General features: G+C 37.9%; 1 protein-coding gene across 5 annotated transcripts in view; it reads left to right on the top strand.

Annotated features, from left to right (window-relative positions):
• Macrod2 (mono-ADP ribosylhydrolase 2) overlaps positions 1-19,955 on the top strand; it is a 1,986,218-nt gene that overhangs the window by 1,427,896 nt on the left and 538,367 nt on the right. For all 5 annotated transcript variants that reach the window (XM_071608715.1, XM_071608716.1, XM_071608713.1 and 2 more), the window contains one exon: positions 12,494-12,567. In XM_071608715.1, coding sequence (XP_071464816.1) covers positions 12,494-12,567 — 74 coding nt within the window. The remainder of the gene's footprint in view (positions 1-12,493; positions 12,568-19,955) is intronic.

Raw genomic sequence — 19,955 nt, 5'->3', positions numbered from 1 at the left:
AGCAAAAACATATCCAGAAGAGGTACAGCAGTCTAATGGCATTACTGCTCATGTCAAAATTGATTTTATGTCCTCTGACTCAACACTAAAATTTTAGGAACTTCTTACTTGATCTCTTTTGGAATGTCTTTGAAAATAATTTTCAGGATGATGTCCTCTAGCAGATTTTAATTACATCATAAATTGTATTTTTAATTACAAAGGTATATATCAAATAGTGTACTATTTTAAATTATAATCTTATCGTCTAAATTCACTTTAATCTCTGTTTCAATCAGCAAAGGAATGACCGCCCTTTTAAATTCTATCCAAACCATAGTTTGGAAAGAAGTCTTGCAAGCTGGACCAGCCTTATTTAGACAAATTCCTTGTGCCTTCAGCAGACCACTTCAGCAGTCTTCAATGTATAGAGTATTATAAGCAGGATCTGTTTTAAGATTCAAGCCTAAAAAGGCGAGCTTCTCCATGCCCAGTGTTCACCTTAGGGCAATTCGACACTATGAGTCTTTTCAGAAGACTCTCTGGAATTTTCAAGGCAGTTTACAAACTCAGACCTTCAGGGAACTTGAGTCATCATTAAGAGCAAAAGCCAGTTTTCAGGGGATTTGGGAACTACCTCACTTTCTTTCCTAGTGAGATTGGTCGGGGAGCCATGATGACAATGTTCAGCAAGGCTTCTTTTGAGAAACTTGAACTTCTGTGCAGTTGACAGCATAAAAGTATCTTGAAACAGAAGTGGCTTGCATGACTAAGAGTCAGTGACAAATAAAGCTAAGAGACGCTGCCTGCAAGCTAGCATGTCTCTGAAAGACATGTCTGTCCTTTACTCTGTCCCATCTCGGGATACAGAATCCCAAGAGCTGTTTGTTGGAACCATTCTCCCAGATCATATTTGTCGGTTGTGTAAAGGTCATATTCATGGAATGTCTAGGCCAACAGGCACCAGAGAGCAGCTCTGAGGTCCTTTCCTGCCCTCCAGTGAGAGCAATGATTTTTGTAGTCTCAGAGAGCACAGAATCACTGCAGGATGCTGCAATGCCTCACAGGACCTGTGGGATCTTCCCATGATCCCAAACATGGTAGGACACCTTATGGGGCACCTATTTTGCTTTGACCCCTGAGGTGGAAAGGTGAACAAGATAGACAGGATTGTGACCCAGAAAGCTTATTTTCCAGCAGTATCTACACATGGTAATGAAGTAAATGAGACAGATATCATTTCAGATACTGATTAGGGTAATGAAAGGGCTCTCTAAGCTAAGGTGAGGAGTTTGGATTTGGGTGGTAAGCATACGGGAGGCCACTGGGGAGCACCCTGCATGGACATGGCATAGTGAACTTTATGTTTAGAAAGATTGCTGACTGCTGGGACTCTATGACATTAATGCTCCCATTTAAAAAATATAATGTAACTTTTTATCTCTCTGTAGATCCCAACATAAGTCTTCTTCTACAGATCCGATGCCCTCAATGAACTCCCTTGATTATCCCTATACGGAAAAAAATGTTCTTTAACAAAAGAATTTTGAAGAAACCACATTCCAGGAGATTCTACGGAATCTTTCATCTCCTTCCTCAGGAGACTTATCCAGGGGTGGTAGGAACAGCTTGCATAGAATAGAATTTATTTCACGAGCCATTTCTCTGGTCATTATTGCAATTCCTTAGGCAAAAGATGGTTTTAAAAATACCCTTAGAAATAGAGACTGGAGCTCGTAAGTTTGAAAAGCTGATGAAGCTTACATACTTTGTAACCTTGTGTCCCATGAAAATGCAGTTCATTCATACCTGGTTCTCAGAGCAGAAGAAAGGCAACTTGAAAGGAAAAACTTAGTGTCTTACAATTTTTAGAGGAAATCAAAAATATCTCAAATCTGGGGCTGAATAGTGTAGAATTTCCAGTGTATCATTGGCTATTGGCACACACCATGTCAAATGGAATGAAAAAATGGGTCTGAAGAAATTAAGATTGTAAGTATATTATTTCCATTCTTCTTCTTAAATTATGACTAATTTTAGAGGTCCTGCTAGGGAAATCAGAACTAACTTGAATAAGGTACAACAAGGGGTGAGAGAGGCCAGAGGAGAGGCATGTCATTGAAGTCAACAGGCTTTAAATTTACAGGTTCTAGTCATGTTGGAAAGAAGGTCTCTGAATATTTCAAGAATAATTGTGCAATTAGAGCTGCCAGCTTTTCTGCATTCCCAGAGCATGGGATATGGACTCTTTGAACCCATCCTTATTCTGCAAGGAAGGCATTAAATGGTAGAATGGATGCTGCCATGTAAGAGGGTAGCACATCAGTTCCCTGGTTCCATTGGGAGTGACCTATGTGGGAGGCACGGTGCTCTGTACTCTGTAATAAACTCCCTGTCCTTAGGGGCTTCCACTTGGCTTCCTTTCATTAGAGTTTGAAATGTAGCCCCTAGACTGGAGTCTTTGATACAGTAGTATTTTATTCCATTCTACAGAGCGTAAGTACTAACAGCATGCCAGGCACTGGGCTAGAGTATGTGTGGAGAAAGTCAGGCAGATCTAGGTGTGTACATAGCCCTTGCTTGATTTCTCTGAGAGTCACTTCTTCTCTTGTGTGGAATGAGAGGACCCACACATGCCTGTAATCTCAGTGACTCAGGGGGCTGAGGCAGGAGGATGGCAAGTTTGAGGCCAGCCTCAGCAACTGAATGGGGCCCTAAGCAACTCAGCAAGACCCTGTCTCCAAATTTGAAAAGGGCTGGAGACATAGCTCAGTGGTAAAGCACTTCTGGGTTCAATCCCCAGTACAGATATATATAAATTATACACAGAATCACTGTAGGAAGTTTTGAGGGTTTGAACTATTTTATGCAGAAGCCAAAGATGCCAAGTTCCTGGGCTCCCATCCCATGCCCAATATTGGCTATATGTAGTGTCACTGCTTTCTCTTTAGGCAAATACTAGTGACTGCATTAGTGAGTGATTCTGAGTTTACTGAAGGTTACAAGATAAGGTTGGACTATACTTTGCATGCCTCTTAGCTGTATTTAATATCAATACAAAGTAATTATCTATGTTACCAAAATGCTATCTTTGTTACCAAGTTGCCATCTATTTTCAGGACAGCTTGTCTCCCTTCTTCTTTTCCCTTCTTCCCATTATATTGTTGTGCAGACTGAATGAGATCATACACACAAATGCTAAGACGAGTGCCTGGTACATAAAATTTGCTCAATAAATGCTAACAGAAGCAGCAGCACCAACAACAGTTTAATACTCTTTCAAGATTGCTATCTTGTGGTTCAAATTTGCATGTCATATGATCCAACTTATATAACGTTTACAATCCCTCAAATAAATTATTATTGTGATTTCATGGTGACGGCCATTGAGTTCTTCAAGTATTTCCCCCCATTCCATTAGCTAATTTATAAAACATCTCTCTACAGTGCATGTGTCATAGATAACAACTAGAAAAGACCCAAGAAAGATAAGAACTATCAAGAAAGATAAGACCTTACTGTCTAAGTTTCATTAATGCATTTTGATTGCTCTTATAATTTGACTAAAGCAGATTTAGAGGAAAAGGTTAGAGTGCAAGTAGTTAATTTGAGATATGATTTCAAATAGGGATTTGGGAAGAGTGACAGACAAGGAAGAGAAGCACAGAGGGCAAAAATCAAGGACTACTCCACTGTGGATGACAGTGTAATCCCATTGAGCAGCTCTGGAGAATGGTAAAGCACACACCTCAACAGTACCCACCTCAGGGAGGAAGAACATTTACAGGGGCCTTGATCCCCTGATCCTTTGGACCTGCCTACATATTGGCAGAGTGAGTTCTGGCCAGTAGAAGGAGCCCTCAGGTAAAAGATGCCTGCAAGTCAAGCCAGCACACAGGAAATGACACATGCCAAGAGGATACATAGTAGAGTATTTTCAGCATCTGCCATGATTATTCAGCTTATTAACATGCCATATTATCTCTATATATTCATATCACAAATCCTGCCTCATCCTTTAAAACAATATCTAAAACTATACTACCTTAATGACAGGCTGAGGACTCTCCTTACTCGTGCCAACCCTGGTGGCCTTTTGTAATCCCGAGGGAAGCCAATGACACCCTTTTTAGCATTCTGCTGCTGTGCTCACTGCAGTAACAGGGGCCAGTGTCACTCTTATTACTTCACCTGTTTTATCTTTTGTGAAACTCAGCCTTAGCCAGAATTGTCTGAGTGGCTGCTCCAGCAATTGCTTAACGGCGAGGCTCCTTCAGCTCATTTCTCTCAAGTAATTTGATTTCATCGTGCGCTCAGAATTGCTTCTATGGGCTGGAAGGAGGCCTATGGGAGGGATTGGCAAAAGCAGCTTTAAGAAAAAAAAAAAAATGTATTGCCCTATACTTCCCTGTGCCTACCACTCCTTTTGTCTACACTCCTTGCCCACCCCCCACATCCAGGAAAAGTGTGTGTGTGTGTGTGTGTGTGTGTATAAAAAATGAAAAGGAAAATTATCTCCTTTCATTTGAGCTGCAAAACTATTGCTCATTTCATGTATCTTTGGTCCCTACAACAGAACGTTTTTGCTAAAATGGAAAAATATCAACATTAATTACTAAAAAAAAATAAGCAAAATATAATTTTGCATTGAAAGTCAATGGTGACAATCCCTACTGATGTTGACATTTGGATCTGCCTGGTGATGTGTTCCTCTCACTTAAGATAATCAGAGGTTTTCATCTGAGGAAAGTCCTGTGTTTGATAACTTACTATTTTTGTTTGGGTTTGCATGTGAATAATAATAATAATAATAATAATAATAATACAGCACTATGCTTTCCTCCTTAAGGACTTGGCAAGGAAAGAGAGCTCAAAAATAGAGGTAAATAGAGTTTAAGGGATTGTGATTATTTTTGTGAACTACTGCTTCTGCCTTCTACTTCATATGAATTCCGCACTAATTTGGTGCTTATAATCACCTAATGGGCTGGTTAGTAGGTCAACAACTTTCTAAATATATGCAGTGTACATAGGAATTTATAATTCCTTCAAATTGTTGCTATTGTATAATAGCTCTGTGCCAAGTGCCCTGGCAGGTGGGTTGGAGGTACAAACCACACTCCATTGAAATGAAATCATTACAGAAGTCATATGTAGTTGGAAATAAAGTAATTCAGTGGATAAACATTGTTTTTAGATCCATAAACTGGGCCTGGACTTTTGCCTTTAGATTGCCTTCTTCTTACAACTATTAGAAAAGCATCCACAGTGAGAACAGAGAGTCCTGGTGACAGGTTCTGAAGGTGATGTTGGGAGGAAATGCAAGAGAGGAAGGCCCTGGGGAGATTGCAAATGTTAAAAGTTTTCAAACATGGCTTAATTACCCTTGGCATAATATTCAATTTTATTTTTACTTATTTTTGTCATAAGAAGCTTTTAAAATAATTTATTGATATTACTGTATGCTTCTCTACCATAAGGTAAATTATAAGTATAAACAAGCTCTCTTTTAAATTTAAAAACTAGGGATGACCTCTTGTTTCTGACTTCAAAAAAGGACAGTAAGTCTGACAGAGTAAATTGTATGTGTTTATATTAGTGGAATATGCTTAGAATATAGTGAAACATGTTTGAATTTTTTATCAGGGAGACAAACTTAATTTCCACATGGAAGACTATGGAAAATGATAAAGATATCAGGAAATTCAGTAATGCAAAAATAAATAAATAAAAACTGGGAGGAAATTTGCCTATGATAAAGTCAAAACCATACTATAGCTGTGTCAAAAACCTTTTGGGGTTTTTAACATTTCCAACAATTAGTTCAGGAGTGGGATAGAATCTTCAGTGAGTCGTTATGGTTGTATCTTCTTGTATTGAAATTTGAAGAAAAGAAATAATAAGTTTAATAACTGAGTAAAAGAAAAATGTCCATCTAATGACTTATTTGATGTATGATGGATGGAAAAAACATGCAAACCCAACTTACTGTTTTTCTTTTTCTCTCTTTTATTTCAAATGTTTTGAGGTCCCATTAACAGAGTTTGTCCTTTCTTAAAAGCAAGACTACTTGTGGGAATACAGGAAAATCATAAAACTTTTTTGAGTTTCAAGTTTAAAAAAAATATTGAGTGACCTAAAACCAACTTTAATGGCTTTAAGTGTGGTGAAGAAAACTATAATTAGAAAGTACATCTTAATATGCTATATCAATAGATTATTTTAAACTTTGTGTAGTTTTCATGTAGTTCTGTTGGGAGTGTAAATTGGCTGCTTTGGAAACTATTGGCAAAATTTACCAAAGTCAAACAAATAAGTAGACCAGCAGCCCTATATCCTGGGTATATACTTAACAGAAATAAGCACTTAAATTCACTAAAACATGAATGAGAATGTTCATGGCAGCTTTGTTTATAATAGCCCTAAACTGGAAACAATCCATTTGCCCATCAATGCTAGAATGGGTAAAAAAAAATTGTGGTGTTATTCATATAATGGAATTTAGCATTATGATGAAAGGAAATGAGCTATTATTATAGGTAATAACATGAATCAATCAGGCAGGTGTAGTGTTCAACAAAATATAAATATAAAAGAACATGCATTCCATAATTCTATGGTATGAAATATAAAAAGAGATGAAACTGAACCCACAGTAAAAGGAGTCAGAATAGCCATTTCCTGGTGGGATATATATTCAATAAGGAAAACGTTGCTCTCTGGGGTATTGGAAATGTTTTACATCTTGAGCTGAGTGATGTTTATGTGTGTACGTATGTGTGTTTAAACATATATACAGGCCTCAGGAAGCTGAAGCAAAAGGATCAAAAGTTGAAAGCCAGCCTCAACAACTTAGTGAGGCCCTGTCTCAAAATAAAAAATAAAAAGGGCTGGGGATGTGGATTAGTGGTTAAGTGCCCCTGGGTTCAATCCCTGGTATCCAAAACAAGACAAAACAAAACATATAAATGTATATATGTAAAAAATTAGCAAGCATTTTCAATAAAAGAGGAAAAATCATTTATATAAGTCAACATCCACATTTTTTTTTAAAAAAAGTAATTTTAATAGTCCCTCCTAATGAGTAGGAACCTAAGCTTTGAAATGCCAGCAGAAGCACAGATTCTGTGCACACCTGGGTACACATACACATAACTCCTTGCATGCCTGGCCCTAAATTATTAATGGCTTGTTCAGCCTCATTGACCCTCATACTTGGAGAGATTTTCTATGTCATCTAATACAATGATTCATCTGAAGCCTGTCTGCTGCCTTCCCTCTAGGTAGTCATTCTGCTTTTGTGAACAAAAGTCCCCTGATGACCAGAATACACTGTGACCTCCTGGGGCAGGCCTTGCTATCATTGGAAGACAATCCCCATGCTAAAATCTGCCCTTGTCTATTCACTGGTCTTATTTGTAACCCTGGGTGTCTTCCACTTAAGTGGACAAAGAATTGTCCAGTTGCTGTTTTCCCTGAACATCATGCTTCATCTTCATACATGTCACTGAAAGGAAGATTTTCAAGAATATTTTTTTCTTGATATTTCTTTCCCTCTTTTATTCATTATGGTATATCTTCCCTCCAGGAGCTGTTTTCTTATATGAATCTTCTTAACATTTTTTTTTTTCTCATGGATGAAAGGGGATATTGTGGATATAGCAGTCTGATTGGGCCTCTTCTCCAGCATATTCTTTCTTCCTCACCATTCTCTGGCTAAACACTCTTGAGACTCTCTTTCTGCTGTTAATACAAAGATCCATTAGTTCACAATCTTCTCCCTCATTCAACTTAGATATTTAAATTGTTCTCTCATTTTTTTTTGGTATCCAGTGATTTGCAAAGACAGATGTGTTATCCACTTCTTAGGGCGTTCACTCTAAGATTATTAATCACATATTTATATAAACAAGGGTAGAACTGTAAATGATGCATCTGTGAGGGAAAAGTGAGGTGATGTGTGAAAGCATAAAATAGGAAGTCATCATTGTCAGAGCAGAGTTCCCCGGAGAAGAGATAGCTGAGCAGAGGATAAGTAAAAGTGAATGTGAATATGGAAAAGAGGAGGGAAATGTCAATTTGGGAAGGAAATGGCATAAGCAAGGTCTTATGGCAGGAAAGGGGAAATGGGTCATAACATATTAGAAGAACAAAAAAATCGCAAGTATAGTTTAAAAAGAAAGAAAGAAAGAAAAAGTAATGTGCAAAACAGAGATAGGAAACAGACCATTCAGGGGAGAAATATTCTTAATTTGGGGAGAGGCCTAAGGATAGAGTGGGTTTCCTGGGTAAAAATGCATTCCTTGGAAACTAGCTGAACAAACAAATCGAATACAAAACAGGTTTTGAGAGAGCTCTACTTAGTAATTTTGGATCTGAAAGGTTACACCAAGGTCCAGAGTGTGATCTCGTAGAGGATTTGGCTGAGGTGGAAGGGAGGAGGTGGTTGTTGAAGAGAAGCAGTTTGAGGAACTGGCAGCCAGGTGTTGGCTGGGTCATCCTCTTAGATATTTAAATCATTCTCTCAGATATTTAAATCACCTGGGGATATGAAATTACCTTGGGGTCATGATGAAAAATGCAACTCTGAGCCAGAGGCTTTGGCAAATGGGAGAGAGTGACCAGGAGGTCACAAATAGTTGAGAGTTGACCATCGTTGCCATGGCTCTAGAACAACTTGTATAATTTCTCTGTAGGGAATTGTATCTTCAAAAAGGTGAATGTTAATGCAGATGGCCATTGCAATTGAAGGTGATTATAAAATTTATTTGATTTATATAGCCCTATAATTCTATATTTTGAACAATTATTAAGCAAACCTAAGAGTTGGAGAATAATTTCATGGGAAGTGAATAAACAGGCAAAACTAAGGAAGTCTAGAAAGGCCCATGGTGGCCATTGGAATGGGCAAGGCTAACATGCTAAGGTGTTCTTATTTATTCTTCAGGAGCTGGAGAGTCAACAAAGACTGTGTGGGTTTGTCTGAGATTGTAACGTGATGATTGCTATGTTTTAGAAGGAATCAGTTGTAAATGGTATGTTAGGTGGATTAGAGAAGGCAAGTAAACCAAAAGAGCAGAATTCAGGGGCACCTACAGTTGTGCAGGTGAGGGCTCATTGGACTTTGAATGAGATCAATGGGAAAGGAGGAAAGGAAGGACAGATGTACAATATTTTAGAGGATCAATGTATTTAGGACTCAGTTACCAGCAGGGAAAGTTCTTAAATATAGCAGTGCCTAAGAGAGAGATAAAGCCAGGGAGGAGGTGTGTTTTAAGGAAAAAATACACATTTCATTTTAGGTCCTGGAGTATATCAAGGGAAGTGTAACTACAAATGTTAAACTTAGGGAAGGGCTACACTGGAAAAGCCTCTAGTGGTTAGCTCCTTCTGTGGTTTTGGATATGATGTATTCCTGAAAAACTCTTGTGTTGATGCAAGAACGTTCAGAGGTGAAATGATTGGATTGGGAGAACTATAATCTAATCAGTCCATACTAGTTTGAATGGATGGACTGGGTGTAACTGTAAGAAGTAGGCAGGTGGGATGTTAGTGCAGGAGGTGGGTCACTGGGGACGTGCCCAGGGAGTGTTGATCTTCTCTGTAGCCCATTCGTCCTTTTCTTCTCTCTGCTCCCTGGCCACCATGAGATGAGCTCTTTTTCCTTTGTTGTACCCTTTGGCAATAATGTCCTGCTTCCTTTGGGTTCAGAGCAATGGACTTGGCTATCTATGGAGACCTCTGAAACCATGAGTCCCAAATACATTTTTCTCCTCTAATTCATTTTTTGGGGGAGTGGGTAACCAGAGATTTAACTCAGGGACACTTGGCCATGAAGCCACATCCCCAGCCCTATTTTTTATTCAGAGACTCCCTGAGTTGCTTAGTGCCTTGCTATTGCTGAGGCTGGCTTTAGACTCATGATCCTCCCAAGCTGCTGGGATTACAGGCATGTGCCACCATGCCCAGCCCAAGTTGTTCTTGTCAGATATTTTGGTCACAGTGATGCAAAGCTCACTAAAACAATTCCTTAACAGCAAATACTCATCCTGGCCTTCTTCCTCTTTGCAGCCCACAGATACTCATCCTGCCTTCTCCCCTTCACTTTCCTTCACCTTTTTTATCATTTCCATATTGCTCACTGTTTACTTCTGAAGACAATGTTTCCCCATCTCCCACATTGCAGCTCTCTTTTCAAACTTTAGATGATTTTCAAGTAAACCCCACATCTCTATTTTTCTTAGTTCCATCATCTGCATCTGCCACCCTAATGTTTTGCCATGCTGTCTTGTGGCTGTCATTTTACTTATGTATTTCCTCTTTCAGACTTTAAGCTAAAATTTTAGAGGACAGAGACTCACTAAAGTGTTTGTATCTCCCCTCTTGGGGGGCTTTAATAATAACGTGTTTAATGAATTAAGAATTGTTTAATTAATTTTTTTTTACTAATTTGGGGTATTATATTTTGAGGCATTCTTTTAAGGAAAATGAATATAATTAAACAATTCATAACAAGTCTACAATCCCAGATGTTCAAGATGAACTTACAAAGGTTCAAGAACTTGTGCATATTTTTCATATTCCAGTGTTTCTCTCTTATCTATAAATTAAAATAGATGAAACTTGGCCTTGCTTTCTTTTGTCTTCCTTCCTAAAGCACCCTTTATCAAAGCCCATAGAATGCAAATCAGGAAAGCTGTGTTCATTTTTGGAAATGGAGACAATGCTCTTGCTCCTCTTCTCTCACACATTTTTCTGGAGGTCTGCCAAGATCCAAAACATCAGTATGAGCTATTAGTATATGAATTTACCCTCCATAACTGGGTCTTTTAAATCTTAGAGATATTCCCCCCTCCATCTCCCTCTTACTTTCTCTGTCCATTCACACGGACAATGTCCTCTCCAGAAGACACCCTCATGGACATGATTTCTGGATGTTGCTGTAACTAGCTAGATAGCTAGAGTACAGATGAAGAAGAAGGCTGTGTTTAGATGTTGGGAACAAAGTACATTTAATGAATACTCCTGAAAAAGGAATGAGGGCAGAGTGTTCAAATATGTAGGAGAATACAGGGGAGAAGGAAATTTTGAAAATTTCAGAAGGTAAATCTGAAAATTCACATGGACAGAAAATATTCATGGATGCCAAAGGCTGGCTGGCTGGAGGTTTGAGGAATGACTATTAATGGGTACAGGGTTTCTTTATAGGATGATGAAAATACTCTGGAATGAGTAATGATGGGTTCACAACTTTATAAACATAATAAGAAACACTGAACTGTACTTTAATAAAAAAGGAACTAAATAAGCAAAATCCAAGAGGGAAGAGAAACTGAGAGATGAAAATACAAAGAAAGCACGTCTAATGCCAGAGAGGCTGAAGACTCATGGGAAAGTGATGGGATTCCATGATGAAGGAGCCAGAGGTGAACTTAAAGAGAGCAGTTCCGACAAAATACTCACTCCTATCTCTTCTTCTTGCTGTACCAAAGTTATGTAAATGTATACGGTTATTCCTTCATAAATTTCTCTGTTGGCAGAATGCCTAATGATTCTGCAGGTCTAGGAATGTGTTCAGTTGATATACCTGAAAAGACATTCTTATGTGTTTTTGGAAATTCTGAAAATGTATGCTGATACTCCCTGCGGGGAAGTATATGTGTGACATATATTCTGCCCTTAAAAATAAAACTCACAGCTGGGTGTAGTGGTGCATGCCTGTTATCCCAGTGGCTCTGGAGGCTGAGGCAGGAGGATTATAAGTTCAAAGCTAGCTTCAGCAATTTAGCAAGGCCCTGTGCAACTTACAGAGAACCTGTCTCACAATAAAAAATTTTAAAAAGCTGGGGATGTGGCTCAGTGGTTAAGTGCCCCTGGGTCCAATCTCTGATTTCAAAAAACAAAAACAAAAACAAACCACAGCCCACAATCAGTTAATTCATGTGGTCTTAGTCTCAAACACCATCTCCAATGTCCCTAAGTGTAACATAAGTCACATTATGTGAATATCGATAGTTGCTTTCTGTGGTATGACTATTTGGCATGTTATTTACCCAGTCTGTGACAGTTTATTGATGGAGTAGTGACCTTGTGACTCTGGGCCAACCACGTATTTTCTCTGAGCTACATTTACTTGATTTTTAAGATGAGGAGGGTAATAAATCTTAATCTGAGCATCACTTGTAAGAAAAAAAAATACATGAAAGTGCTTTGTAAGCTATTAAGTATATTTTTATTGATATTGTTCTTAAATAACAGTCAAATCCTTTATCTGTGTTTTTTTTTTTTTTAATTTTATACTCCGGATTATGTAGGACCATCCCTCTTAATGCCTCCCATGTAGAATTGCAGGCTTCCTATCTATACAACTTACTGAGGCCTGCCTTGCTCAGTACTCGTTGGTTGAATTAAATACTATTTTTTTTAAAAAAAGAATTCCATTCTCATACCACCTTTGACCTCTCTGTTGCCTTTATCACTTCTTTTCATTTGTTTCATTCGACTCTTCACTTAGGTTTTCCAAATGAACCTGCTGCGCTCATTGCCCTTGGCACGATTAAGGAATGGCTGACAAAAAATCACCACGAGGTAAGAGTAACAGCACAATCAGGGAGCTTTCCTGATGGTGTAATTTGATTTCTTTTAATTAAAAAAGCACCTAAATAAAATAAATATCAGTTAGTCCTAGGCATTGAGCCAGATTTAGCTGACCATTCTTCATTTGGGTTACATTGGTGATTAAATATTTCCCTGTAATCTGTTGACTTAAGTAAGTATATTGATCAGCTTGATGGTGAAGAGGGGTGGAGTCATCAGATTCTTCTCACCATAATCTCATTTTTACATTTTCGGATATTGTGGATTGTACATATGGAAGAGAGAGTAGGATGAATTTCATTAAAAATAAATGTTTTTTCCTGTGCTGTTTTCCTTGAAGAGTCAAATTGTCTTTGTTGATAGCGGATTCTTGGAGTACAGTAATTTGGGGGTATTTTGTACTGTCTTTATTTATAACTAATCATCCTCCTAAAGTTATTTCTGAGTGTGAGATCAGAGTAGGCTTGGATAATTGATAATGAAATTGTTATAACCAGGTTTTTTTTTTTTAATGAAGCTAAATGTTTCCATTAGAGGATTCTTTGCGCCTCCTATTTTTATTATTGTATAAGATATTTGGGTATGTTCAATGATGAACAAGAGAATTATACAAATAAAGCAACAAAATAACTAAAGTCCACTGAGCTTTAGTTTTCAGAGGTTTGTCCATTTGTATATTTAACAGCAAGTAGATTTTAGACAATGCACAATCGTGAGCACTTTCCTTCTGATTTTGCCTTTTTCTTCAGGCAGTAATGTAAGTACTACCAAGGATTTCTTTTCCTTCTATCATGGACTGTGAATTTTGTTTTTTATTTGGTTAAGAGATGGATTATTCACAAGTGGTGGAGTATGAAAACAGTATGGGTGTTTCTTGTGAGAGAGTTGTTGTACCTCTGTGTGTTTAAAGAAACAGCAGTGTGATTTTCTAATTATCCTACTCAACAATTTTAACCAGATAGGAATGTTGTTAATCTTAAGAGGAAGGAAAGACCACATGGCCAAACATCTATTTTGATGCTTGCTCTTATTTATTTCTCTTACTTTGAAATATGTAAATTTCAACTTCAATTTAGAGGATGCCTTAAGTTTCCTCAAAGAAGCAAAATAAAAACAAATAACTAAAATATCCAGCTTATAAAACACATCTTTGACATGAGTTGTTTTATTTTTACAGCAACCTTATGAAACATCTAGGAAAGGTATTGTTATCCTCTTCCCCATCCAGCATCAAAAGTTAAATGATATATTCAAGAGTAGAAAGTCACAGAGTCAAGAGTCTCACACAGTTCTCATGACTCTTACAGCTAGTCTTCATTACAATGCTACTGAGGCAAGGGAGAGAAGTTCAGTTCCTTTGAAAACCAGTTATCTTTCAATATATGTCTTTGTCACAGCAAATGCTCCTTAGCTGGACCACTGGCTTTGTAAGATGACATATGTCATCCTGGCATGTGATGAAAATTTGCATAAACACTTCTCATTCAGGTACTGATGAAAAGTAAACATGTTGGTCACGTTCACAGCACACTGACAATTTCTAATGATGGATTTGTACTGGTTAAGTTATTCAGAAAGTTAGTTTCCCTAGAAACTTCTTGGCCCAGTATTTTCTACTTAATTCATTTGCCTACCCTGTCTTTGAGTTCATTCTTCTTCTTTTGTATAATATTCTTGCACATTTCTTGGATCCATTGTAGAAAATTTAGATAATTTAGATTGGGAAATATGGATCAGTTATTGAACCTTTAAACATATCTTGTGCTAATTCCCTTTTAAGATTCCTTGTTTCAATATGCTCTGGCTAGTTGGAACAAGTTAATTTGAACACATCAGGGTTTACCAAATAAATGAATTATAAGTGGTAGATCATAGATAAAAGCTATACAAATTGATTATCTAGCAGTATTTGTATTTATTTTTTGCTCTGTTAAACAAACGAGGTAGAGGACTTGTGAAAGTGCACTGCTTCTAATTCAGTTGTCTCTTCACTGCAGTTTTGTTTTGACATCCTGATTGTTTTAGCTATTTATTCATTAATTCACTCGTTTGATAAATATTTATTGAATTCCACTAAGCATCAGACACTTTTTTACATACCAGGCACAGAGCAGTGAAAAACAAACAATCCCTGCCTTATGATATTTGTAGTCTAGGATAAAAAAAAATACAAAGTAAGTAAATAATAAGAGAGTTCAAAGAGTGCTTCACAAAATAAATCAAGGTGACTAGATTGTGAGTTATTGAGGGATTCGGTTGTGGAGAATGTAACGACTGCTCTGAAGACTAGCTCTTGGAAGAAAGAGTCATAAAATGAGAAAGAGTAGGCCAAGTCATACTGAGGTCTTGACCTAGAATGTTCCACACTGAAGAAGCAGAAAGAGAAGAACCCTGATGAGAGAACGAGCTTACAGTTTGCAAGCAATGGTAAGAGAGCCACTGTGATTGGAGCAGAGAAAGAAAAGAATGACAGGAGACAAATGAGGACACATAAGTAGAGGTGCAATTATAGGGTCTTGTGGTTCATTGAGAGACTTTCAATTTTACTCTGAGCCTGTTGCATAGTTTTTGGAGGGTTCAGGTATATTGATGTTGTTATGTAATTAGTTAGTGTAATTAGTTAATGTAATTTTATATGATCTTTTTACTGTTAAAAAATGAGTCTGGCTGGTTTTTGGAAAATGGCCTTTAGAGTTATGACAGTAGGAAAGGGAAGACTGATTAAGAGGCTCCTGCTGTAATTCCAGGCAAAAGATGAGGTGCTTTGTAACACAGTGATGATAGATAGAAAAGGAGGTAACAAACATCATGTTTGGGATACACTATAAAATAGGATTTAGAGTTCATTTTCAGTTAAGATAGACTAGGGTATGCTGCAGTTACAAATGATACCTGGATCTCAGTGTCATAAAATGGCAAAGGTTTATTTGTCACTTGTACTGTTTGCATTTCAGGAGTCAGCAGGGGGCTCTGGATTAGTTAGGAACCCAGGCTGACAGATACACTACTATACAAAATAACATCTATCAGATGACAAGAATAGATAATCAATTATTTTGTAGGGATGCTTCTACACAGGAAAGATACATGTAACTTTCCCTCACATTACATTGTCCAGAGGAAAACACAAATGCAATCCTTTCATATGTTCAGAGCAGAGAAAAATGAATATTAGCAAAAAGTAGTAATGTTTATCATAGAGGAAAGTCAGAGGTGATATATGACAAAGAAGAGAAGAGTCAAGAATTTCAACTGAATTTCTGACCTTTGCTTCTGGGTAAAATTTGGTGCATTTAATGAGATGAAGAAAATTAGTATAGGAGTATGTTCATATGAAAATATAAAGAAAACAAAAATTGTGTTGCAGACAGGTAAATCTGACATGTTTTTAGATATCTAATGAAGATTTCAAATGGTCAAATTGGCTATTTGAGTCTGAAGTCCAAATAAAGTGATCAAAAAAGACATGGTAAAATTGAGCAGATATTCCATAACATGAACTTGGGTTTGAGTCTTAATTTGAGCTTGTTTGAAAGAAGTAGAAATATAGTCAAGCCAGCTTAGATAAAGGAAAATTATGCCATAGAAATGAACTATTTTAAAGAAGTGTTTTGTAATTCAAGGGCCAGACCTAGAGAAAGAGGATCTCACAAGTGCCTGGAATCCATCAAGAAGTAATGTGGCTCATTTTCTCCCTCTCGTTCCCTATCTTTCACATATTGCTATTTCATGATCATCATTGTTATTATTTTGCACACTATCTTATACACTCATTTAGTTGTTTGCACATGTCCCATTATGAATCTGACTGTCCTATTGTAAGCCAGTCAGCTCTGATTTAGCAAGGCCAGCATCAAGTTTGGTGAGTAAAGTTACATCTTCTGAGAATTTAGATAATCAAGTCCCCGAAAGTTTTCCTTTAAAAACACAGGGAATCTGTGTAATGTGATTCCCCCATCAGTGGTCATACTCACCTTAGATAAGCATGTGCTTTAATAGTGCACGTTTTCTGAAAGTTTGGCTATCATATATCATAAATAATTGGTGTTGTTATACAATTAGTGAACTTTTGCATTTCACCATTTAGTTACCCTCTGATTTTTAAATGGTCAGGAATAGACACTTTTTTTTATTCCGGTATGTTGGTAGATTTTTTTCTAAATAATTTCACTAATCACTGCCAGCTGGTTTGGTGGGGCACTTCAACATTCAGAGTCCTGACTTGAGAACTTGGGTCCAGTGGGCAGGAGCATGAAAAACATATTCCAGTGTCTACCTTATTTAGTTTGCCCAAAACTTGAATTGTGAGAGGTCTGCTATCACTACATATTAAGAGGACTCAGGAACTTGAGGGAGATCGTACAACTAAACGAATCCTACAGTCAGCTCTGACTTCAGCTGCTCAGTGGAAGAGAGGAGGCAGCACTTTAACAAAACATGGAAGGATAATCTCAGCAGGATAGAATTGGGGCACAAAAAAATGTTGTTCCGGAACTGAAAATGGTAATGACTCACAAACAGAAAAATTAAAAATCAGAAAAGAACTTTCACTGCTGAGAATTGAATTATTGCTACGGGACGACCACCTAGATGAATTATCTCACAATACAGAACTGAAATGCAAAGAAATAGAAATCTTGACTGAAAGATAAGTACGTGGCAGAGAGTCTTAGGGATCAAGCATGAGGTGGGCAAAGGGTCAAGATTACTCATCAACGTTTTCAGCTAAGTTGTTAAGAACTTCTAAGTTCAGAAAACCAAAAGAAAAGAATATCAGAGTGAGTTATAAAAATTTGACAACATAATACCCTTTCCATAAGTACCCCACCACCATGCAGACTTTTTTTTTCTCAAGTAGCAATTTTAAGTGAGCAAAATAGGGAAGTGTTATGAAAATGAGCAGTGGAAATGTGGCCTTAGACTCATTAACTGGTGTGGCTGCTCTGCATTATCATACACAGTTTTATGCATTCATCATTTTTCATGCAGTCTAAAACTAACATTTCATGTGAAATAGTGATTTCCCCCCACTACAGCTCTGAGATACCCTGTTCATATCTGGAATTTAGCCTAAGAAATGTCTTTATTGGACCTGTTCCTTGTTCTGCCCCAGGGACTCATATGGCATTTGGCTATTGGTCTCTGGGGCAATGTACATACTTGTAAGTTTTTCCATAAAAAGCAAAAGAACCCGATGTCTTTCACACTTAAAAACTACAAATGGCCTGATTCTGTAAGATAGTTCCAAGTCAGGGAGGTCATATTCAATATTTCAAATTCCCTTAGGGAACAAGCATCCCATAGCACACAAAATAAGTGTTAAGTCTTCCAGGAAATCCTCTTAAGGGATAAGACATCTAGGATGAAGATTCTGAGCTGGAAGATCAGTGAATTTCCAGGGAACTTTTAAACATGGAAACCTTATACTGCAACTGAGCCCCCTTCCCCTCCCTGGCAGTTACAAAGCAGCAGATGGACAGATGCATTGCATTCTAGGAGGCTCTAATTAAAGCTGTGGCCATATGCAGCCATCCAGAGGGGAGATCACAGTTCACCTGAAGCCAGGCTCTAACTTCATCTCTGCAGACTGTGGGGTATGGAATCCTTCCCACTCAGCTACTCCCGGGGAATTTCCTAACCTCCTCCCTCATACCAACACTTCCTCCCCACAAACAGATCCACTTGTCAGAATAATGCAGGATTGGGGGGCGGGTGGGCATTTGGCTCATCTTTGAAGGCTCTTAGCAGGCACCTAGCTAGACTTGGAAATCACTGGCAGGAAGGAACTCCAGTTTGGCATTTACAAACCAAAATCACTTTCCTTCTGTGTAGGAGGAAAGTGGAAGTTTGCTCTTATTGCATACAGAGTTTGGGCCCCTATCTGATGTATATTTCTCTAAAGGTGTTTTTAGCACAAACAGATTGTTGTTAAAAGTGTTAAATATCATCTATTTCTCATTTAAATTGTTTACTCTGTGCCTTCTGAGGGAAACACAACACCTGTGGCATTGCTGTTTGTCACTTTAAGTGGTGTGCTCACAGATGTGGCCAGGAATGCTGAGTTAAAACGTGTATGTGACAGCATCATTATGAAGCATACCAAGCTCCATGACTTATATTAGCCAAGGTCCCAGACCTCACCTAGTGTCATGTTGACCTCAAAGTCAACTGACGGTAGCCAGAGAAGAAAACTGGTTTTGAGGTCATCATTGGTGTCCTGTAGAAGTGAAGACATTAAACGATATTTGTATTGTGCCACTATCCCCTGTCTTCTACCATTCAGATAAATAATTCACAAATCATTGAAAAAGATGAATAGGTTCCTCAACCTCAGAAAATAGAATGGGGAATCCACTGAAGACGTGCATGATTGGCCTCCTGAATGGTTCATCTGCTGCTCTTGTGCTAATTTGACAAGGTCAAGGGCATGGCCACTTGTTTCCTCATTATGGATCACAAAGGAACCGGTGCACTTTAGCTTTTGGTGCCAAGACTATTTTTTCCCCTTCTTGGCACAGGTCTTTGAACATATGCAGTGTTAAAAATTGTTTGTCACTTTTGTTTCAGAATCACATTATGGATCACCAAAAAAACCCAGTGTGGGGCCTGCCTTATGTCACTGACATGAAATGCCTTAGAATCTTTTGTGGTTCTTAAAAAGGGGGTTTAAATGAAACATGAAATGAGGCTTACATTTATGATGGGAAAATTATATCCTTTACGCCAAGCTCCAATTTCTGTGGACACTTATTTACAGAAACACAAAAACATAATTTGCCACCCTCCAAATCTACACAGCACAGGGGTGTGGTTAAAAGTCAGAGACCTAGAGGAAGCCAATGAAGTGCTCAGTGTTCTCCGGGATTGCCTTTTTATGTCCAAAAACATCATTTGAGTATCAGTGCTGTCCTTAGTTTTTGGTGCAATCTAAAGTTAAAATATGTGTATTTGGAAAAATAAATCCCATTTCTGAAATATTCACATCCTGTGCAGGAATATAGTTATGGTAATAATAATCATCACCCTAATAGGCTGCTATAAAAATGTATCCTTTGACTAGCCCAAGCATGATATTTAGGTGGGAGCCATGATGCTCATAGACTGTGACATAATTGAAGAAAATTATTCCCAGACTTTGCAGATAGGCCATGTTGCTTTTACCCTTCAAGAGCTCTGAGGATTTGCAAACATTTTATGTTTACCTCAGTCCTCCTACCCCACCTCCCTCTCTCTCCTTCTTTCTCTCATCTTTCTTTTCTCTCTTTATCTCTCTCCCATCTTCCTCCCTCCCTCTCTTTCTCTCTCTCTCACCACCCTTCCTTACTCCTCCCTTTCTTTATACACATAATTACCTCCCCATTCTCAGGCTTTGTTGAGAT

This window comes from Marmota flaviventris, chromosome 2, assembly GCF_047511675.1.
Source record: "Marmota flaviventris isolate mMarFla1 chromosome 2, mMarFla1.hap1, whole genome shotgun sequence".
NCBI classification, from domain to species: domain Eukaryota; kingdom Metazoa; phylum Chordata; class Mammalia; order Rodentia; family Sciuridae; genus Marmota; species Marmota flaviventris.
The sequence above is the reverse complement of the archived record's forward strand: the minus strand, read 5'-3'. Positions and strand labels throughout refer to the sequence as shown.